The sequence below is a fragment of the Gymnodraco acuticeps genome, unplaced genomic scaffold (assembly GCF_902827175.1).
Source record: "Gymnodraco acuticeps unplaced genomic scaffold, fGymAcu1.1, whole genome shotgun sequence".
NCBI classification, from domain to species: domain Eukaryota; kingdom Metazoa; phylum Chordata; class Actinopteri; order Perciformes; family Bathydraconidae; genus Gymnodraco; species Gymnodraco acuticeps.
The window spans coordinates 468,397-493,037 of NW_022990385.1; the positions used below are offsets into that span (position 1 = coordinate 468,397).

The window sequence follows — 24,641 nt, forward strand, 5'->3', positions numbered from 1 at the left end:
CATCACCAGCACGTGGTAAAAACCACCAATGAGCGCTCAGCTCGAGATACCAGCGAGTCGTTTCCCATCAAGCATTTCGCATCCGCAGCCCGTGGAGAGGAACTGCGCCGCCTCGCCGCGCCTCGCTCTCAAGGCTGCGGGCGTCTTTGTCCCGCGAGATTTCAACGTCTCATGTAGGCGAGCCTCCAGAGCAAGTCGGACAAAATGACTAACCATCATGCAACGCACGAGCAAGACGTTGATCGAAATTGCGCAGGTCTGCGCAGGTCTCGCTTGTCTCAAACAAGCCTAATGTGTTTCGGGAAATGTTAGTGTTTTGGGACATTTTAATTTGTTTCAGTTATGGTAAAAGTGTTTTACATCTTGTTAATTTGTTTTCGTTAATGTTAATTTTTTTTTCCTTGGTAAAAGTGTTTTTGCTAATGTAATTTTGTTTTATAAAATGTAAATGTGTCTCAAGCTTTGTTAAAGTGTTTCACACTTTGTAATTGTCCATTGCACTTCCCAGCCACCGTACATTAATCTAACGTCGGTAATATTAACTTTATTTAATACAACATTTACGGTACAAGATTTAATCATACAGCCCATGTAGTATAATAATGAATTACAGCAAACATGTGCAATGTATCCATTATTACAGCTCCGTGGGCTGGCAGTAAGACGATATTATATCCAGTCTCTGATGGTGTTACGTTATTATGAGAGTGCTCTGTTTGATTCTGAAATTGTATATATTTATATAAATATATGTGTGTGTGTGTGAGTGTCCGCATCTGTAGCCTGTTATTGTCTCATTATACCGCACTGTGAATGAATCAAAGTAAATATATAAGTGGTCATGAACACATCTGTCCATCAGACAGAGGGCTGCTGTGCCTCCTGTCATCATTAATGGACGTCTCTTTAAAATGACCGCTCAGAGGAGAGGAGTTCTCATTTCTCTAACCGCCTGCTGCTTCCCCTGCTCTCTCCTCGGTTCCCCTCCTCGGCTCCTCCGCTCGCATCTCCTGTGGGCGGGACTAAGTATCGTGAAATAGGAGTCAAGGAGGGGAGTTAGAGAAATGAGAAAGGGCCTTGGGTTGCCGTCCGGAGTTGTCCAATATGGCGGACCATCTCGCACAGGCGCAGTACAGATCGGGCAGGGGGACGGATCGGGTAGTGGCAGTAACAATGTGCAGCCTCGAAATTTCTCCTAACGAAGTACGCCGGGCTCGGTAGATTTCCAAGTATGCTGGAGATTGGAACAGTATACTTCGGCGGCACACGATGACGTAGTATGCTTGAAATAGTGGCTCTGCAGCAGCTTCACTCGCGATTGAGAAACACACACACACACACACATACACACACACACACACACACACACACACACACACAGAACCCGAACGGTGGACCGGATGCTGCCTCTCAACTGGAATAAACCAAACCCGTTCAATCCATCTGCGCGCCCTGATTACGCGTTTGCTTTGGAGTTGTATTCACGTAGGCTACACGCCGTAGATTAGTTATTTGTAAGGTTTCTTGAGGAGTCCAAAAAAAAAGACATACATTTCAATTTAAATGTGCGATAAAAACTTTTCCCATCAAATGTTATCTTGGGACCATATTTACAATTCCAGTCCTATTTATGATTAAGGATATGTCGTTGAGGTAGTTAACTCTTAATTCCTGATGTTTTTTCACCATCACCTAAACGCAGCATCAGAGCAGTTCTGCATTTGTTGATGTAGCTCGCGCTCTTTACATGTACAGTCTATCCTCGCGCCGCAGAAGGACTTCCCGTGTCTCATATCTCACCAAGAGGAACGCCCTGCGCGTTCATGAAGCCGGGGAGGTTGCGCGCCCCCGTTTGAATACTGGCTTGAGCCGGTAAAGGACTGCCAACACAGGCGGAGCAAGACTCACAGGAGATAGATGCGGCTGTAGAGCGAAAATAAACCAAAACAATACCAGCTTTTCTATTTGCCTTCAATTAGCCTGTTACTTGCTTAAATAGCCTAGGTAGCAACGTGACAATGAAATGACGACAAGATAGGAAACGCGGCCTTGTTTCACCAGAAGGCTGCTTTTCTAACTTCTCTTGTCACCTGTCGGTAAGTCAAATAAAGATGTTATCATGGCAGCTGAGGATGCTGTGTGCTCCGCTCACCGAGCCCCCCGGCAGCGGGCAGCTGTCCCGCTTGCTTAAGGATGGCATTCCAGTAGGCAATAGGCAGTAGACAATAAAGATCCAGAACACAGGCTTTAATTGACACGCCAATATATCTTATCAATATATGCGTATTAATCACCTGAAAAAATGGCTTATGTAAATGTAGACTGCTCTTCGTGTTATGTCACCGGTCGGTGAGGCTGCTGCGGCACACTGACATCATCCCTGCTCCTCTGCACTGCGGGATCACATTGTCAAAACCAGTGTGTAACATCACAGACAGGAAAGTCCATTCCAAATGCTCTCAAATAGGCGTAATCACATTATTATAGATGCCTGTTCACCTTTTCCATACGTGTTCTCAACTGTATGTCATTTAGTTCAAATCTAAGCTGGACAGAGATACGGCTGATGCCAAGAAAAGTATTTGAACTTGAATTAGGGTCAATAGATACAAGTATGTGACTTATATCTACTAAAACCGGTTCATATTTCAGAGGAAGAAATCGCTTCCTGTGCCTGTAATAACTATAAAACATTTTATTTACCCTCAACTAATGTGTGTGTGTGTGTGTGTGTGTGTGTGTGTGTGTGTGTGTGTGTGTGTGTGTGTGTGTGTGTGTGTGTGTGTGTGTGTGTGTGTGTGTGTGTGTGCGCGCGCAACTTTGTGGGAGGAGATAGCCCAGTGTTTTCTTGACCCAGCTGATGTTTTGTTTCCTGAAGTCGAGTTTCCCATGCAAAACGTTTTTCTTAGAATTCAGAGGCAGAGTTGGCCGATGGGAAGGTTGATCCCATGAATACACTTGGCTTTCCACTTTTTGAGGAAAGTTGTAAAAATTACACTTCAATGGTGATGTTTAATTAATTGTAATTGTTTTGAAGTCATTCTGTGTATTTATCATGTTGCTAATAATTGGTTAAAGACAAAGTACAACCCCTTTCAAAATTAACTATTCAAACTCAGTCAAATACACATACAAATATGAGAGAAAATAAAGAGAGGTGCAGGAATGATGTCTAAAATGAGGTCACTGATGTCATCTGTGTTTCTTCCTCCAGGTGGCGTGCTGTTGCCATGAGGGGGCCCTATTTCCAGCGCTGTTTGGCTGCAAATGTTTACCCAGAGGTACCTGATGGCGGCTGGGGCTGGGCTGTGGCCCTGGCCTTCTTCCTGGTGGAGGTCTGCACCTATGGGGCCCTGAAGAGCCTGGGTGTCTTCCTCCAGGATCTGATGGAGGAGTTTGGAGAGAGCAACAGCCGGGTGTCATGGGTCATCTCCATCTGTGTCTTTATCTTCACCTTCACTGGTCAGTCACTTCCCTCACACGTTTCCTTTCTTTTAGTTTAGTTTGTAATCTGCTTCTTACACTGGCAGACATGTGCAATACAAAGACTTTATTCAGAGAAAGTAAAGCTGTGACAGCCAGGAGAACTGTTTAAAACACATGCTCAAAGTAAGCCGGATTTTGCCGATGTGTTTATGTGGATTCAAAAGTCGTAAATAATCTAAAAAATGGAGGAGACCGATCTGATCGGAGCAACTGTGACAAATAATCCAAATGAAACCGGCATGGACAATGACTGTTTTAAAAATGCGCTTATCCAGAAAAGCCCGGTTTGGACACTTTATGGGCAGAAGAAACATTTCTATTAAAGAAAGAATTATACATTTCTGTCTTTTTATTCCTTTAATAGCTACTAACTTGAATTTTTATTCAAATTAATTAATCAATTATTTTTTATATTTTATTGTAATGTAGAGACAAGGCTTTTAGTGACAATCATGTATTGCTTTACAATTATACGTAAAAAAATAAATAATAAAAGTCTAAATATGATATTTGGCCTCAAATCATCTGAGGCCTGGCGCCCCCCCTGCGATCTTTGGCGCCCCCCAGGTTGGGAACCACTGCCCTAGAGGATGTGACGTCCACCCCCCATTCTATTGTGTATTCCTTGGATACTCTATTGATCTTTATATTTTCTATTGTACGATTCTCTGGCTGGGGCGCCAGGTCAAATCTCGCCTAGGGCTACAAATTGTCTAGAGCCGTCCCTGCATCGTATGACCGCCGGTGGAGTTTCTCAGGCTCCGGCAGCAACTTCGTGAGCGGTGGCAAAATCTTTGGCATGCCAAAGAATTGCCGAAAGACCTTACGAAGGTGTTGAATTTGTGTGTCCATTTTGCCCTTCGTAAGGCCATGGTGAGGGCATCTTGTCAAATCGTGTCATCTTCGTCTTTACTTCGTGTGATCATCGGTGATATCGGGCATTTTTCGCCTCACGAAGACAATACAAAGGAAACAAGAAGCTGCCCGATTGTCTTAGGAAGGCAACACGACTACGTGAAGCCCTCGCAATGCCGTTGTGTAGCCATCGTATCATAGTACAATTTGTGTTCTGTGAAACTGAAAAGGATATTACTTTTTTTTTGTTACTTTCGTTGCAGTTGTATGTCTTAAATGTAATTTAGGTTAACTTCCTGTTTTATTTAGATGCTTTTATTTAGATGCTTTTATTTTGAAGGCGAGTTTACGCTATTGACACAAAGTTGTTGTTGCTATGGAAACAACATGACGGAGTGTGTGGTTCGAGTGCCACCGTGTGGCCTTCTGTAGGCATCGTACTTGCTTCGGCTGTTGCTTGGCCGTTGACCAACTTCGGGGCCATCTTCGTGCGAAATTCACAATTCCATATTTGTGTGTCCATCTGGTGTCAATTTCGGGACAGTGTGACGCCAGCCTTACCCACGCACACGCTATTAAAGACACATAGAGAGAAGAAGGCATGAAAGTCTGCAAATGTGTGATATGCTTCTGACCTGCTGCATTTAAATGTTGATTTATGCAGGTTATTACGCTGCATGTAAACATGTTGTCCAGTCATCTCCAGGTGTATTTTGTGCACATACACATGTCCACTATTTATTGGTCAGAGGCCACGTCATGGTTTTGTGTAACTCATATATTTTTTTGTGCAAACCAGCCCCCCTCGCCACGATACTAAGCAACCGCTTTGGCCACCGCTCAGTGGTGATGGTGGGAGGCCTGCTCATCAGCCTGGGCACCATCAGCTCTGCCTTCACCAGGTCCATCAACCAGATGTATGTCACCATTGGAGTTATCTCAGGTACTTAACATATCTATCTATCATACATATGATATATATCCATCCATCATCTATCCATCCGTCCGTATATGTGTGTTTCTGGCTTTGTGTATCCTTGCAGTATGACTGTTATGCTCATACAATTTGAGGTACTTTGCTTTAGTATTTCAGTTTCCTGCTACTTTATACCAAGGTAGGAGGTAATAAGTCCACCACTGGTCATAAATGAACTAAAAGGGCTCCTAGCAGTGTTAACAACCACATCTGTTTCTTCCATAACTGTCCATGACTGATGGGGCTTTCACACCAACGCGGTTCCAGGGCCGGTTCGGAGCTAGAGTCTGAAAAGCACCGTTTTTTCCTGTTCACACCGCAGCGGAAAGCATAAAATTCCCTTTCAGATCACAATTGTCGGAACAGGAAGGGGCTGAAGAGGAGTGAATTAATAAGTTGAATGAAATTGGATTGGATGATAATGAAATAGGTGGAATAAATTGCCTCTGAAATGGACCGCAGCTAACTTAAAAACCTTTCCCCTCTCTCCCTTTTTTTGTCTTTACATGCCTTTTGTCTTGCAGCAGTAGCGGTAGCAAAGCTGAATCATCTCACACAGCCGGCCACCTTTGACAAAGGATGGACCTGACTCCTTGATCTTTGACTCAGCCATGCAGTGTTCCTTCCATTTGGGCCAGTGGATGTTATGTCCCCTTCTCCTCTTCTCGTTTGTTTGCAGGCCTCGGCTACTGCTTCACCTTCCTCCCAACCGTCACCATCCTCGCCCAGTACTTCTCCACACGGCGAGCCCTTGTCACCTCTGTCGCTTCCTCCGGAGAACCTTTCGCTATATTCGCCTTTGCTCCAGGTGAGTGTTCGGTATTAGGAGGAGAAAAATACGAACTTCGTCATTCATTCCTTATTGCTGCCCATTATGAAGTGGAAGTACCTTTTAGAATAATAAGAATACAGAGTTTAAAAGCTGGAATGGTTGATTGACATAAAAACAATTTCATCAGAAGTCTTACATTTCGATGCCAGGAGTGCTTTCATAAGAGTGAGAAATGTTAGTCATACTAACTTGCCTGCTAAAAAAAGACCACACCATTCCTTAATTAATCAGGATCAGAATAGGTTTATTAGCAAGTAGGTTTACACATACCAGGAATTTGTTTTGGTATGTGTATTGTGGATTTGGAGAAGGTTGATGACCGGGATCCCAGGGAGATACTGTGGTGTGGGGGAGTATAGGGTGAGGGGGTCTCTACTCAGGGCCACCGAATCTCTGTTCTCCCAAAGCGAGAGCTGTGTCCGGGCCTGGCAGTAAGTCGGACTCGTTTCCGGTGAGGGTTGGCCTCTGCCAGTCACGAATCCTGTTTGTGATATTCATGGTCAGGATTTCAAGACCTAGTCGTGGGGGATGGGGCTGCAGTTCGGTGGGCTAAGGATTGCATGGATTTTTCAGGGCCGATACGAATATGGATTTTTAAGTAATCAAGGAGACCGATAACCGATATATATATGTGCAGTAATAATGAAAACCGTGGTGTATAAATAAAAAAAACACAAACTCCAACACAAAACTTTGTTTAAATGCCTTTATTATGTTTAATTATTAAAAGAGGACTTTTTAAATGATTTATTAGATTAATAGAATCTTTACAAATAAAAATGCAGTGAGCTCCCAGCAGCATTAATGAATAAACAAAATAGCTCCCTGAAGTTTTATCGAAATGTGTGTGGCGTGTGCATGTGTAGAGCGAGAGAGAGAGAGCGAACGTAGTTTCTGGAAGTAAACGGGAGCAGCAGCAGTTATAAGTCTGTCCACCAAGTTAGCTGTACAAAGTCCCAGGTAAACACACCGGTAAACACACCGGTAAACACACCGGTAAACACACCAGCCTCCCAAGAGAACGCTTGCCTGTCCGCCTCATTAAAGAGTGTGTTAGTTAGTGTGAGTCTCTTCTCTACCTCTCATACTGCCTGTCACTTCTTTGAACTCTTCTGGGGACTTTCTCTTATTTGAAACTCCTCTTTTACTGGCGTTTGGCCTTTTTTTAACATTAGTGTGTGCGGGACGATTTCCCTTCGATTCTATTGGCTCTAACGGTCAGAAACAGATGTCGCATGTCAAAATCGAACAATGGGGGCCAGAGATAAGGAAAATCCACCCAAATGGCCCCAGAAGAGGTTTTTTTTGCTAAATCTGTCTAAAAAGGTCAAATATCACTTGTTTTGCATCAATCTTGATACAGGGTACTTATTATATGTTGTACTTTGGATTCCTAAAGCTTTTAGTCTTCCTTACCATCATCCAAGGTTAGTTTTCACTATAAGTACAACATATTTTTGGACAGACACTATAATTTACTACAGTTTTTTACTATGTTCAATCTGAATTTTCTTTAAAATAAAAACATCTATATTGATTCTGACTTTTCTACATCCAACTCACAGGTTTATCATTACTTTGAGAAAAAAGATTATTAATTTAATCCTTTTAGAAGGGAAGATATGGTCATTTGTTCTGGAAATGTCATTTTCGAGCCTGAAACCTGAAAAACAGGCTCAGGGCTTAACAGGTTAATGAAACAATTTCACAAAACTCCTTGACAAAATACCAGTACTACAGGAAAATAATGTGAATTCATGAGTTTAGTGTTTGTTTTTGTTAAGCAAAAAAGGCCGCTATTAATGTCGAGCCATGTGTTTATTGTAACTTTGGCAATACCTGCTGTACCTTCGGGACACCGCTCACTCAGATGCTCCAGTCTGCAAATGCAGATCTGTGGCTTGATGCCTTCAGTGTTGATAGGTTGTTACTTGTGATGTGTAACCAATCAGATAGTACTGTGGGCGGGATATTGCTCAAGACCACAGACAAAAATGCGATTTTCTCAGAGCCAACTTTATTATTATTTTCACAATAAAATCCGATACCGATAATCTGTAAAATGCTGAATATCGTCAACTTTTCTTTGGTCCACTCATTGTTACAGATGCAGGTTCAAAGGTGAATTATTGCATCATTGCGTCATAGTTTGCGTCATGACGTAACTGTTTACGTGGCTTCTTATGACCCACACAGCGTTTTACGTCGCTGATTTTCTCTGCAACACCGCTCACAACAACATCAATAGAGGACTGCGTCGGGTAGTTTTTAATTATACGAAGCCAGATTAAATTAAATAACTACTTATCCAACCTTGTACCTTTCTCCAGAGTGCCGTGGTGCATTGTTTATTAATGTGGTTCAGCTGCATTACTGCCCGCTGCAGTGCTGCTCGTCTACCGGAGTTTAGTCTACTGCTAACTCGCTGCAGCGGCCGCTGTAAAGTCTTCACTGTCCGACTGTCACACAAGCAGCTGATAAATATCCCCATAACTGATTGTGTTTTAGTCTGAAAGCTGTTTGGCATCACAACGCTGTTATGAAAGTTTCTCTGGCATTCGACAGGTGATGTTAGCATAGCAACCGAAGCTAATCAGATTATCTTGACTACTTGTTGCTATCATATTGTGGCATAAGCCGTTTTCTACACGCATATTTTACCGGCATCGTTTTCGTTATGATTTTACTTCATTCATTCCCAGGGTGTCCGCGGGGTCTGTATGGAAAGGGTCTTAAAAAAGGTCTTAAAATGTATTACATCTGACTTCAGGATTCCTGCATATACCCTGATTCCATCCGATAGCTGCAATCAGAGACGTGCACACTCAGGCTGCTTCTCAGGCCGATTAAATGAAATCCTTGCTTCCCTCACTTGTGTTGTTTCCCTGCGTTTAGTCCCTCCCACCAGGGAAGCATGGAGGGACGCAAGGAAACCACAAGAAGCAGGGAAATGAGTTTTAAGAGCAATGGGACGTCCTTTCCTCCTGAGCGTCACGTGAAGCGACGTCCGTTTGTGATGACGCTGCACAGCTGATCGTCTGACAGCAGCCAGCTCTGTCCCCGTTATTTCCACACACCCCCCCGCCTCTGTTAGTACACATTTACTGACACAAACATTTGTATCATCTGTTGGAGACCCAAATAAATAAAATAAAATAAGAAGTCATTGTCAAAAAAGATAAACGCCATTCTTAAAATGTATAAACGAACAATAGTTTGATTAATATTGATTAGAGTGCACAAAAGAAATAAAATAATTGAGAGAAGAAAAAGAGATATGTTATCTATCAAACCCCAGTTAGATTAACATTTTAATAGCACTTAATGACTGACTGAATGGAAATGACAATAAATGAAAATGTAAAACGAAAAAAGCGATCATGAAAATGTTTCCAATAAATGAATAAAATGATTTTTGACCACTTTGTTGTTCAGATATATCACATATTTGTAACTAAATGAGACATTAATTGAAACAAAACACGGTATAAACTGAGGAGTGACTCCCGTGAGGTTCATGTATTTTCTTCACTCTGCTCTCATGTCAAGAAGCATGAGATCAGTGCATGCACTGCATCGTCCAATCAGTGAGCGATACACAGTAAGGGGGCGGGGCGAGTATCTGAGGATTTCATCGGAGGATGGTCTGGTGGTTCCTCGATTATCGCTCCTCCATTATCGCTCCTCGCTCCTCGCTCCTCGATCCTCGGTCCTCCGGCAGAAATAAGAGCCATGGGACGGTACTCAAGATGGCGCAGGCAAATCAACTTCCGGTGAGACCGAGGACCGAGGAGCGAGGAGAATGAAAATAGTCGACCTGAGAAGCAGCCATAGACTCTAGGTAGTGCTTGAGCACCTGCCCGTTTTGCCCTCTGACAGCAATGTGCCCTTTTGAAAGTTCGTTTTTTACAGTTTTTTATTTCATTTTTTTACAGTGTACTGTATGTGGCTCATGGTAACATCGATCAATTCTGGATTAAAAGCTTCTAATATATACAACAATGCCCCAAATGCGCGATGTAATTTTGTCAGACATCCCCACACGTGCCCCGCGGCACTCCCGTACGTGCCCTGGCTGCAGCCCCTCCCTTCCCTGCTCTCAACGTGAACGCGTGACAGTCAGTCACTCAGTCAGACAGGCCACGTCGGGTGTGTGGTGCAGCAGCACGCAGCAACACGATTAAAAGTGCCCTAGTGACGACCAAGTGAGTAACCACCAGGTAACAAATACAACGAGTGTATTGTTTAGTCCCCTAAATCAGATGCCAAACTAAACTATAACTTTACTTCTTTTCTTGCATCCATCCATTTACTCTCGTTGTGCACTTTTGAAAATAGCAGATCTACACGCTCACAATGCGTCATTATGCTAGGGCTGAAGTGATTAAATGTATGTTTTGTAATAATCTTAATCAAAATCTACATAGTAACTAAAGTTTTCAAATAATTGTAGTGGAGTAAAAGTAGAATATTTGCATCTGAGATGTAGTGGAGTAGAAGTAAATGTATTGAAAATGGGAAATACTCAAGTAAAGTAAAAATGCCTCATAAAGTACAATATAAGTAGTAGTAACCTTATAGGTTTACATTAATGCTGCTGTTAAATGTTTCTAGGAGATTAACCCTTAATTATCATGCACAGCAGAGCAGTACATTGATTTAGCTCATTTGCATTTACCACTTGTAGAATAATGCCAAGAAGAGACAGGATAAGAAAAGAAAAGAGAGCTACAGCAGGCAGCTCTCTGCTCTCCTGGGTAAAGCAGCCTGAGCCTACCAGCAAGGAAGTTGAGGATGCAGATGTGCCTGATGAACCCTTACCCATCATCAATGATGAAGATGAAGAAGAAAGGTCAGAGTCAATACCAGAGTCATGTTAAGGGATGTTAACACTGTCTGTCTAGAGCCCTTTCATGCTCAGATTTGAACTGTGATAATAATAGTAGTAATAATAATAATAATAATAAATAATAATATAATTGTATTGAGAGGCCCACAATTTATTTTAACCACACTAAGTGATACTAAATCAGACATGAAGCTACTTACCAAATGACAAAAAAACAACAACTATGTGGTAGGGTGTTGCATTTTGGCCATGACAGTTAAAGTCTGGTGAGTCTTAATGTTATCATGCATTGCATTGCCTTACCCAAATAATTGAAATAAACATCATATTCTATATTGTTTGTATTCTAGGTAGCTACAGCAGGCTCAGGGAAGCAGCCCCCTGCTGTCCTGCAATAGTCCATCTAAGATGAGGGAGACAAATCCATAGAAAATATCTCTGAGTCAGACACAGATGAAGCAGAAATGTCAGAGTCCAGAGCAGCACCATGTTCAGAAACAGTGCTCTCTGATGATGACCAAAATGAGGGAGAGATGGAAGGAGTAACCAAAAAGCGAAAAGAAACGAACAAAATCCGCCATTATCCGGCAAATTTCCGCGCACAATTTTGCGCGCGAGCGAACGCCAGACCGCCACGACGACTCAGAAGGTGCCCTTTTTTTTCTCTTGAGCACCTGCCCCTATAAATGTCTGTGCACGCCACTGGCTGCAATAATACAACACAACAGGAAAACGTCTGCCTCTTCACATTGATCAATAACAGTGAATGGATGGTCATTAAAGTAAGGTAAAAGAAACAGAATCACACTAAGCCTGGTTAGTGTTGCCTGACTTTATATAAGTGTGTAGTCACATTCTAGTCACTTTGCTCAGCGCTACTGCTTGTCGCCATGAACTGTTATTGCTCTGATTAATCTCGACCCCCCTTCAATGTAAGTGTGAGGTATTTGGTTCTTAGATCTTGCCGGGTTGCCGAGTGGGGCCAGCTAAGAGAGAATAGACCAGACTCCAGCAAAGGTCAATTGTGTCTAGATCAGGGGTGCCCAACCTTTTTTTAACCGAGAGCTACTTTTAAAGTTGCCAGTCTGCCGAGATCTACCAGTCCAAATAGAGAGGCGTAGTTACTGACAGCCTACTACCAGGTAAATACACACTTCTACTTGTATAAAACTGACCTTTGTACGATTAATACTTCATAAAATACTGCAGATCCTTTATCTTACCTCTCTCTAGTCTACACACATACAAGTATTTAACTGAAGTTACACAACAGTGTTGTTGATACAGAGTTGGAGTCTATTCACACGTCACTACAGTGGGTAATGTTTAAGAAACATTGAACAGTGCTGCCACATATGACACAGGAAAAAAGAAAATACTCTGAACCCTTTCTTTGCCATTATATAAAAATAGTGTTGCTACAAAAGTATAAATTAGGCTTACTAATAAGACAACTCAGATCTGAAGCTACAGGAATCTGCTGCCAAAGTGCAATAAAAAAGACAACATTAATAGAATCAAACCCTTTTTTTGTTGCATTTTAGTCGAGTATAAAAAGAAATGCCTTTAAAATAGGATGCAAGCAACACTAGTTTCTTAACCTGAATTGATAATAGACTATAATCAATTTAAGTTTGCATTCTTATACCATTTTGTACAATAATTATAATGAATAAGTTCAAACAAACTAAAACTTACAGCTGATTAATAACGGTATCTAACTTGAGTTTTTATTATGTCAAAAACCTGTTGAAATGCTTCTGTTATTTTTACTGTCCCCAAAAAGCGCGTCGCAGCCTCCAGGAGCTTCTTTCACAACTTCGCCGTCTTTGAAAGACTTCATGTGTTTCGCAAGAATGTGACTGACACGATAAGATGCTCTGGTAGCAGCCTTGCTCTTGTTGTTGGGCCTGGTGAAAATGGACTGCTGTGCATTTAGCTGTCCTCTCAGGCCCCTCCCCTTTTGGAGCGTAGGGCAGAATTAGAAGGGAATTCCATCTCGTAGCGTTTGTGCACTGTTTTGAAATGCCGCTCCTAAATGACCCTTCTTCGATAAAGCCACGCTCGCATTGCAGATGAGACAGATGGACTTTGAATTGGAATAGATACAAAAATAATCATCCTCCCACTCGGAGTGAAAATTATATAAGTTTTGCTTCTGCCATAATTGCGGTCTTGTTTGTGTGCGGACTGTCACTCCTGTTGACACGGACAACGTTAGCGAATTAGTGCACTGCCCACTAGCCACGCCCCGACACATGGGGTCACGCCGGCCAATCACAAAGCTTTGATGCGTTCAAGTGCATTATTCGGGCACAGGAAGAGTATGTTATAGGACATTAACGATAAAACAGAATATTGTTGTTCTATTTTTAGACACATCTCGCGATCGACTGGGAATCTCCCCGCGATCGACCGGTCGATCGTGATCGACTGGTTGGGCACTAGATCAACTAAAATGCCGGGGATCAGGGCCGTATCCAGGATTTCCTAAATACCGAGGTCCAAACATGCTAGGGGGGTTCGGGGGTATACCCCCCGAGATTTTTGGGATTTTCATGATCTAGCTTTGTATGTCGGGGGCGGGAGATTAAAAAAAAAAACCAAGCTGTCAGACAGGCCCACCTCCAAGATTTTCAAGATTTTTTTTAAAGCTGCTGTGTGGGCGGGCCGTCACTCCTTCGCTGCTCCGATACAAGTCCGGGCTGCGGTGGTTTGTTGATACATGTCGTGTTCTTCTGTTTGCTTTAATCGAGGCTACGTAGTTATGCAGCGCCCCCATCATCAGTAAATGGAAGTTCTACAAAATACCCCGTTTAGTGCAATTATCAATCAATCAATGTTTATTTATACAGCCCAATATCACAAATGTTACATTTGTCTCAGTTGTCTTCACAGTGTGTACAGAATATCAGTATGACAATACGACACCCTCTGTCCTTAGACCCTCACATCGTACAAGGAAAAACTTCCAGAGAAACCCCACAGTTTAAAGGGAAAAATGGGAGAAACCTCAGGGAGAGCAACAGAGGAGGGATCCCTCTCCCAGGACGGACAGACGTGCAATAGATGCCGTATGTAAATCGAAAAGATAATACATTTACAACATAGGTAGTCCAAATGTTTGGAAATGCATGTGTCTATAATAATAAGATGAATCCACGAGGATGTCAGCAATCTTGTGGGAGCCATCAGTGAAGTAGTATGGTGAGAGTCTGGCAGGACCGCAGAGACAGGTTCAGCCACGACTCAAAGTCCAGGACTCAGATCCAGTGCTCAGAATAGAGGATCCAGGACACACGACCACAGCAACATGATTAGCCTCGACTCAGGATCCCGGCGTATATATGGACACAAAAAAGAGATTTGGGGGAAACTGGGTTAATCGGAACATGAGAGTACACAGGTACAAACAGACAGAAAGACGGAGTAAGGTGCCCCCCTCAACAGTCCAAGCCTATAGCAGCTAAACTAACGTGTCTACGTACATGCACTCCCTTAGGATAGGTTGAGGGAAAGGGTAGCAAGTAAGAAGTAGGAAACAGAGGTGGAGAGGCACACACAGGGAAAAAGGTCCCCATTGGAACCTGAATTTGTCAGAGGTAGGAGTGGGTCAGTGACTACGTTCCACACTCCCCGGCCGGGCTAGGCGTTCTCTGCAACCTGTTATCCTCTAATAAACCTTGAGAGGTCAGAGAGGGGAAAGGTTTGGATAAAGTTTTAAATATGAGATCTAAGTTTTTAGGATTTAAGTGAAAGAGTAAGAACTAAAATGTATAGGTGAAGAGGCACAACGTATCTACGTCAATGCACTCTTATTAGATTATTTTATCACTATAAGCTTTATCAAAAAGGAAGGTCTTAAGCGTACTCTTAAAAACGGATAGGGTGTCTGCCGCCCGAACACAAACTGGAAGCTGATTCCACAAATGTGGAGCTTGATAAGAAAAGGCTCTGGCTCCCATTGTACTTTTAGAGACTCTAGGAACAACCAACAACCCTGCATTCTTGGAACGCAATGCTCTAGTACAGGGATCGGCAACCCCGCGGCCCACGGGCCACATGCGGCCCTTTAAGCCCTCTGCTCTGGCTCCCTTGAGCTTAGACAAAAATAAGAAGGAAATAAAATAAAAGTATTTGTAGGACTATTTATATTTTGTTGCATGGTTGAAAATGTTTGGTATCTTGTATTTTGAGGTGATACTGTGACACATAAATAAAAAACAAAACGGTTTTAATTAGGTCAACTAAAATATGCGTCACATCCTGCTACGGTCCCGCGCGAGCGCCTTTTCTTGGAGGCGAATAACCTGACCCCCAGCTCGATGAGCGAACTATGGATAAATCAAAGAAAGTACCGGAGGAACACAGGATTGAATTCTGTGTGGACAGAGTTATATGCTTTCACAGCAAACGATGCTGGTTTACCGGTATGTTTGATATGTAGAGAGAAGTTGTCAAAGGTGGTGCAGCCTTTACGTATCGAGGAACAACAAGGGAGAGGAAGACAGCTGACGATCTTCAGTCATAATTCAATGGGGCATGTCATTTATTTCAGAAAACACTTTTTGTTATATTCCATGGAATGCTCTTAACGTCCCGATAGCAATGAATATATTAAATGCTTTGACAATAAATACATACAAAAATTAATCTCTGGAAGCCGTTGCGCTGTAAAAAGCACGACCAATCATCTGAGCCGGCCCGGCTAAAATAACTGGATGGCCTACCTGCCTGTCAGCCTTCCATCTGTGCACAAACTTATCTCGTGCCCTCATTGGTCATGTGCGCGTTCGTCTGTGTTGGAGGAGGGACTCTGTAAGAAAGTCTGAAGGAAGAGGCATATTTTTTCCGGTTGTTTACTTTCAAATTCTAGCGCACTCGAGCTGGTTTCTCCATTCTTACCTACCCTACCTTTAACTCTTTTTAGGGTGCCATAAAAAATATGTTTTATTTATTTCAAAGTGGGCCCATTTTAATAATATTTGTTTTTCCTTCAAATGTGCAGAGGACTCCCCAAGTGCTGTGTTTAATCTATTTTAAAGTAGGCCTGTGTATTATTTTTAATTCTCCTTATAAGAGTTCTTTGTTTCTTATTAGAGGTTAACAGTTTTATGTCATGTAATAAATAGCCTAATAAATACAAAAAAACTAGTTTTTGTCTGATATAACAATAAAAAATTATGAAATATGTTTTGCGGCTCCAGACAAAAAAATGTTTTGGAAAAAGGAGCAAAATGGCTCTTTTGGTCAAAAAGGTTGCAGACCCCTGCCCTAGTAGGACAGTAGGACATAATGAGTTCTTTAAGGTAAGATGGCACCTGCCCATTAAGGGCTTTGTAGGCGAGAAGAAGAATTTTAAATTCTATCCTGTGTTCTATAGGGAGCCAGTGTAAGGCAGCCAGAACAGAAGTAAAGTGGTCCCTTTTCCTAACTCTGGTTAGTACACGAGCTGCAGCATTTTGAATCAGCTGAAGCGACTTGACTGACTTCTTGGTACACCCTGATAATAAGGAGTTACAATAATCCAGCCTAGAAGTAACAAATGCATGGACTAGTTTCTCTGCATCGTTTTGAGGCAAGATATGCCTAATTTTGGCAATGTTGCGTAGATGGAAGTAGGCGGTCCTTGAGATTGATTTTATGTGGGCGTTAAAGGATAAATCCTGATCAAATATAACACCAAGATTCCTTACAGTCTCACTGGAGGACAAATTAATGCCATCCATAGTTAGTATATCCTTAGATAATTTGTTTCGTAGATTCTTTGGGCCGAGTACAATAACTTCTGTTTTGGTCGTGTTTAACATAAAAAAATGTAAGGTCATCCACGTTTTTAAGTCCTTGAGGCAGTCTTGAATTTTATTTAGGTGATTGTTTTCATCAGGCTTGATGGATAAATATAGTTGAGTATCATCCGCATAACAGTGGAAATGTACAGAATGATTCCTTATAATATTGCCTAGCGGAAGCATATATAGTGTGAACAAAATAGGTCCAATCACTGAGCCCTGTGGCACTCCATGGCTAACTTTGGTTTGCATGGAAGATTCATCATTGACACGTACAAACTGAGAGCGTTCAGATAGATAGGACCTAAACCAGTCTAAAGCAGTTCCCTGTATGCCAACTAAGTGCTCTAGTCTTTGCAATAAGATATCATGGTCGATAGTATCAAATGCAGCACTGAGATCGAGCAAAACAAGAATAGAGACAAGTCCCTTGTCTGAGGCTATTAGAAGGTCATTTGTGACTTTAACCAGAGCTGTCTCTGTGCTATGATGTGTTCTAAAGCCAGACTGAAAATCTTCAAATAAATCATTGTTTTTTAAGTAATCACACAACTGTTTTGCGACCGCTTTCTCTAGAATTCTTGAGGAACGGAAGATTAGAAATAGGTCTATAGTTGGCTAAAACCTCTGGATCGAGGTTGTGCTTTTTAAGAAGCGGTTTTATCACTGCTACTTTGAATGATTGTGGAACATAGCCTGATAATAAAGACATATTCATAATATTTAATAAAGAAGTGCTAATTAATGGAAACACTTCCTTCAACAGCTTAGTTGGAATTGGGTCTAACATACACGTTGATGGTTTAGAAGAGAGAATCATTGAATTTAATTGTTCAAGGTTTATGGCTGAAAAGCATTCTAGTTTACTATCTAGTGAACATTAGAACTTACGTTTCCGGGAGCTGTTGATAACACTATACTGGTCAAAGGCAAGAGGTCATTAATTTTGTTTCTAAGAGTAACAATTTTATCATTAAAAAAGCACATCAAATCATTACTACTGAGTGCTATGGGAATAGAAGGCTCAATCGAGCTGTGGCTTTCTGTCAGCCTGGCTACAGTGCTGAAAAGAAATCTTGCATTATTCTTATTCTCATCTATTAATGAAGAGTAGTAGGCTGCTCTCGCTTTACGCAGTGCTTTCTTATATTCATTGAGAGTAATATGCCAAATTAAACGAGATTCTTCAAGTTTAGTGGAACGCCATATCCTTTCAAGTTGTCTCGACTTTTGCTTTATTTTGCGGGTTTCGGCATTATGCCATGGAGCTAATCTATGTTGTTTTATTTTCTTCTTTTTCAAAGGAGCAACAGAGTCTAATTTTATTCGCAGCGCATCTGTAGCACTATCAACAACATGATCAATTTGGGGTGGTGTACATTTTGTATAAGTTTCCTCCCTTACATGCAGACATGCTATCGAGTTAAGTATTGGTGGAATCTCTTCCTTAAATTTGGCTATAGCACTAACAGATAGGTTTCTGCTGCAGGAGCTTTTGACTAATGCTTTGTAGTCTAGTAACAGTACTTCAAAAGTTACTAAGAAATGGTCGGATAAAGCAGGATTATGCGGTTTGACTAATAGTTGCTCAATTTCAATACCATAAGTCAGAACAAGGTCGAGAGTGTGATTATAGCAGTGGGTTGGTTTATTTACACTCTGACAAAAACCAACAGAATCTAATATAGAGTTAAATGCAACAGTAAGGCTATTTTTATCATCGTCAACATGAATATTAAAGTCACCTACGATAATTACTTTATCTGTTTTAAGAACCAAAGTTGATAAAAACTCAGAGAATTCAGATAAGAATTCTGAATAAGGACCTGGTGCACGGTACACTGTAACAAATAAGATTGGCTGCAAAGTTTTCCAGGTCGGATGCGTAAGACTAAAAACGAGACTTTCAAAGGAGGTATAATTTAATTTTGGTTTAGTATTGATAAGTAAACTTGAGTCCAAAGATTGCTGCAACTCCACCTCCTCGGCCCGTGCCTCGGGCAATATGAGTATTGATATGGCTGGGTGGAGTGGCCTCATTTATGCTGACATATTCTTCATGTCTCAACCAAGTTTCAGTGAGACAGCATATATCAATATTATAATCTGATATTAAATCATTTACCAATATTGCTTTAGATGCTAGAGATCTTATGTTTAAGAGACCACATTTAATCTTCCTGTTTTGTTGCACTGTTGTAGTTGTTACATTTACTTTTATTAGGTTATTATGTATGACACCTCTATTAGGTTTTACCTTAACTTGTCCTTGGGCAGACACACACACCGCTAATATTGGGTATTTTATTGGAGAGAGCTTAGAGAAACATATAAAACTGCGACTCCAATTATTTCAAAAGTTTTGTTATATACACAGCTCGGAAAAAATTACCGAGGTCCGGACCTCGGTGACCTCAATGGTGGATACGGCCCTGCCGGGGATTGCAGGAAAAAGATTAATGAATGCGGTCTTTACTATAATTTGGACAATTTTGTACCAATATTCGGCGGGCAAGATTAAAAAGCCCAACGGGCCATATACGGCCCGCAGGCCTTAGTTTGCCCATGCCTATTCTAGAGTGAGGGGACAAAAAGAGAGCTGAGCCAGAAGGCAAAGCTCTGAACAAGATCGCGGATACAAGCGGCCGAGATGGGTTTTCTCCACAGGGTGGCTGGCATCTCCCTTAGGGATATGGTGAAGAGTTCAGTCATCCGGGAGGGACTCGGAGAAATACTGGAAACTTAGCTAAATGCTTTCCATATTCTTGTAGATAGTAGCAGGAAGTGAGCGGATAGTGGCCAAATGGCAGTACTACAACTTCCATGTAAGTCTGTGACGTCATGGGCCCAAAAAGACTTATTCCTATTGATTTACATTTTGACAGGGTAGTCTCTATAAATCAGCACATAATTTCTTTTGAGCCAAATAAACTTCCCAGTACAAACACTTTTATGGTCCTTATTTAGATCATGTTATACAATGAGTTTAAAGCCTCTCCATTCATCTGACTGAGCTGAGACCTGAGGTTCTATGGGTTCAGATCCCCAGATTACTGAGGTACTTTTGTATCTACAGTCAGGCCATTTTGGCTTCATGCGCAGCTGAGCATTTTCATAGAAATGAACGGGGCCCTGCTGCCAACGCAGTATCCAGTTCTCTTTGTTCCTATGCACAGCTATATTTGGAAATCCAGTGGAGGACAACTTGCCACAGCAATGCAGAGGTTATTTACTTCAGTACACTGTTAGCAAGAGGCCCTATTCACCTCAAAGGTTTTTTTGCAAATAACCTTTGTGAGACTCGTTGAGTGCTTCACAAAGCCACACAGTGTTTCGCAAGTCATTTTTGTGAAGCAGCAGCAGCAGTAGGAGATGGGTTAGTATCAGCAGTAAATGAATCCAGCTCTGAGAAGTGTTTGAGTGAACAGTCAGGCTGATATCAATGGGATCCAATTACTAACTGTAACATTGGATGGCGGTTCTGCATGCTCTGAATACAAGCCGCCAAGACGGTACCTAGAAAGAGACAACAAATATGCGACAGGTTAAATAGAAAGAGATAGTGGAGACAGGAAAGGAGGAGGGAAAAGGGATGTACAGTAAGGGTGTGGGTAAAGATGGTGTAGGAAGGGGAACGGATGAATGGAAGGGAAAGAGAGGGTGGCTTGTGAGACAAACGGCCGGAAGTGTTGGGTGTGAGCAGCTCAGCAGTCTGGGGGACTTCATTTAGTGAGGAATCACAGAGAGGAGATGATCTGGTAACAATAAAGCCTCCCTCTGTCCACAGCTCTGACCACACTGAAGGAACACATTGGCTGGCGCTACTGTCTGGTTGTCCTGGGAACCTTTCAGGCTTGTGTGATTGGCTGTGGGCTTCTCCTTCGTCCAATCATTATTGACCCCGGAGCCTGTAGAGGAGCACCATGAGTCAGACAAAGAGCAGCAGACTGTGTATACGCTGGAGAATGAGCAGACCAGGACCTCCATCAGTTCAGGGGGGTCCCAGGGTTCAGAGGACTCCGGGGTCAACTCCCTCTCCGCCTCCAGCTCAGACCTGAGGACTGCAGGAGCTGAGAGGCAGGCTCTGGTGGAGTGGGAGGTGAAGGACAATGAGGACAATGAGGACAAAGAGTCTTCAATGTCCACACCAACCATCCAAGTGAAGGAGAAGGATGAGGGGGTGCTGGCAGAGCTGGAGGCGGGTCCTCTACAGCGTCCTAGCCCTAGACTCCTGGACTTCTCTGTGCTCAGAGACACGACCTTCATCTGGTACTCCCTCTTTGGGATGTTCGCCACGCTGGGCTTCTTCGCCCCGCAGCTCTACGTCATCGAGCTGAGCAAGAGCCGGGGGGTGGAACCCGGACTGGCGTCCTACATGCTCTCTGTGATGGCTGTGGCTGAGATCCTGGGCCGGCTGTCCATCGGGGTGCTGCTGAGCAGGGTGCGCTGCAGGAAGACGCTGCTGCTGCTGGGCTGCGTGCTGCTGCTGAGCCTGGTGCTGCTGGCCTTCGCTGTGGTCTGGGAGTTCTGGGGTCTGGTGGTGTGCTGCGCCCTCTACGGCTACTTCGTGGGCACCGTCGGCTCCATTCACATCCCCATGCTGGCTGAGGAGGAAGTGGTTGGTATCGAGAAGATGGCGTCCTCTGTGGGGGTGTACCTCTTCATCCAAAGCTTTGCTGGGCTGGCAGGGCCGCCACTAGGAGGTAAAGATCCTCTACTCCTCTTCTTCTCTCTTACCCTGTCCACCTTCATTATCATCACACACATGGAGGCGTTTGTAGCACAGGGAAACCCCCTCAAGGCCTTACGCATCCAGGGCAATTTTGGAGCAGTGCATTTTCACGTCAATATAAACCTCAAAGTGATTTTATCCTCATGATTACTTTTACACAGAGCATTAATATTAGGCAGCTGAAAAGCGACCTTTTTGAAAAAAGGAAATAATTTGTTATCTTAACAATCGCAAATAAAGGCTTTAACACACAACGTTGTTGGTACAGGTGAGTTGCATCTATATTTATATTATATTAATGTTCAAAAATAACAACAGCAAGGCTCTTCAGTCTTAATGAAGACGGCGCACTGTATAACTGAACCGGCAGCGTATACCAGGTCCACTCCTTTCTTCACATATTATAAAAAAGCCACAGACATATCGCATTAGCAGGTGACTATTTCACATGTCATTTATCCGTCACACTGTGTGTAAAGGCCTTCAAACAAGTGACAGATCCTTTCCTATGCCAGTAGACAAGAATGCCTTCATCTGTTGTCCAGCAGCTCCACCTAACCCTCTCTGGTCCTGCAGGAGTGCTGGTGGACGTCACTCAGAACTACGGGGCTGCCTTCCTCTCCTCTGCGGTGGGCATGGCTCTCAGCGGCGTCTGCCTGGCCATGGTCGGCCCCGCCAAGGCCGGCATGTGCCAGAGACAGAGGCCCAACAGAGAGGAAGATAAGTGCACGGAGGAAGAGGACAAAATGTCGCAGGACAGTGGACAGCCAGACTTTTTGGACGTGGCTCCTGAGGACAGTTCACTCAGACAGACTGTGGATCAGAACAACAAGTCTGTAATGTGAACAGCACGACATCAGAGACACTCACATTCTGAAAAGCTTGAAGCCCCCTCTTTAGGAGAAGTCCCTCCTCTGAGACCAAAGGCATTTCCCCTAAAACTGTAGAACCACGACGAACACTGGCAGCCACCAAGGATGGTTTGAGGAATGCAGAAATCCACTATCACAATTATTTCTAGTGTCTCCGTACCAAACCCACTCACGTCCTGCCTGTGTGAGCAGTCTGCGCAGAGGACCTTTTCTTAATGCGTTTTACTTTGATTCAGTTTATAATGATATTATGATGATCATTTGTTTTTTATTGAATTGAAGGCCACTCCTGCCTGTTAAGTGCTGCGCTGCTTTCATCATGTATTTTAAATAAAATATGGCTTTAGTGGGGGATTTGGTCAACTGTGTGATTGTTCATACATTTCTTTAAATTCAGGTGAGGTATGGATTTGGATAAAGGTATTTGAAATACTAAATAATCCGAGACTCATACATACATGTAGTTGCCACATTTGATACATGATATGGGATATATATTACTTACAGTCTATTATGCGTCCATCAGGCTCCGTCTGAAGGTTAGGAGCTCTGGCTGTAGTGGACCATCATGTCAGCACAAACCTCATCATGTTCTCCTTGATAAATAACTAAATCATTCAAACTGGTTCGAGGGGTTTCAAATGGATTTTAATTGAAGCAAAACATATTTCATCTAGTTCTTTAAAGTGAGACTCAATTTGAGTGTATACCCTCAGTCTTTCAGCCTGACACACACAAGTTTAAATTGTATTTTAATTGTATGATTTGTCATCGTCTTCGCCTTGCTCTGAAGAAAATGTCTTAGGCTCCCAGCATGTCAGTCCAGAGACTGTATAAAGGTGAATCATTACATTTATGCAGCTGTAAAACGTATTAGCATCTTTTGGAAAACCACGACAGTATGAAATATAAAGGTCTTGTCCAATCAGGCAGCACAGACATGATTTAAAAAAACAAACAGTTTATTTATGTTTGTTTTAGGAGTAGAAGGATAAGACAGCATAAGTTAGACTGTACATGGAAAGCTTTTCTATCTTCAAATATCAAAACTGGGAGAAACGCTTTATCTGCCTGTGGCATCATTTCAAAAAACCTAAAACAGTACATGAAGTATAAAACCTTGGTTAACAGGATTGTTACGGCAGTAAAGGCAGAGCATGGAGAAGGAGGCACTAAACATCAGTATATTGGCAGATCCTTAAACATACATTTGTATAAGACACTGGCTTTAAGAGAATCATCAGTCAGTCAAATCATCATTAGTTTTATAATAACACCGAGTGACGGGTGGAGCAGTGCTGTTGCATAGTGTGGACTCTGGAGGGGACAGTGTCCTCTCACGGTTTAAGAAAGAAAGCTTTACCTTCTACTGTCAACCAGAAGTCACAGAGCAGAAGCTGCAGCGTACAAAACTTCTATATCAGACATTTCAGAAGGCAAAGGCAGCGTGTTGGAAAGACGAGAATCTGTGTTCATGTATGGACCGCTGCTCCACATGCAGCTTTGGAAGCAATGATCAAAGAAGGCCTCTTCCCTAAATCAGAATAGTGTCAGTTCCCGGCATGATGGTGTTGACCTACTGTAGCACTCTTCTCTATGTGCCCCCTGGGATCTGGTGTCAAATCCTTAAGGCTCTGGGAGACAGACTGTGAACATGCGCTGACCGAGCAGGTCTCATCATCTAACTGCAAGCTCAAGGCCCCTTCACATGGCACAACGAAAACAGGTGTGAGTATGAAGTGTCAGCCATGATGAGTTTAGTCTCTCCAATCCGCTGCTTCCTGTCTTATCTCATAGGACCTGGGGAACACTGGACCAACTTTACCAAAGGAGAGGCGATAATGGCGTCCCATTTAAATGAGACTACTCAAAGACATGTCGCCGAACATTAGCTGCCTTTAGCTTAGCGGTGGTGATGCGCAGTCATGTATAAGTGTCATAAAGGTGTGTCTGCCACAGATCTTATTTTCTAAATCATTTACATCCACCACCACGGTTTAACTGCACCATGGATACATGGAAATAATCCTTAAGAGGTGCAAGTGTGTTCTGGACAGATCATTACTGGAAGAGTACATCCTTGAGTTTGGCACTGTATTAATTCTCTATGTATTTAATGCTTCTTTAAAAAAACATCTGTGGCTTAGTGTAGCTGCATGGGATTATTATAATTTAGTTGAGACCTAACATGTCATTTTTGTTACTATTATTCAGCAGCGTACGTCTGCAAAGACACGCAGAAGAGTA

At 42.6% G+C, this 24,641-nt stretch overlaps 1 protein-coding gene across 1 annotated transcript; it reads left to right on the forward strand.

Annotated features, from left to right (window-relative positions):
- Positions 1-1,477: 1,477 nt before the first annotated feature.
- slc16a6b (solute carrier family 16 member 6b) lies at positions 1,478-22,748 on the forward strand. Its single transcript, XM_034224423.1, is given in 7 exon segments — positions 1,478-2,096; positions 3,215-3,462; positions 5,141-5,284; positions 5,997-6,125; positions 20,578-20,687; positions 20,689-21,493; positions 22,099-22,748. Coding segments are annotated over 6 exon segments (1,689 nt in total). The 5' UTR covers positions 1,478-2,096; positions 3,215-3,230; the 3' UTR covers positions 22,368-22,748.
- Positions 22,749-24,641: the final 1,893 nt, after the last annotated feature.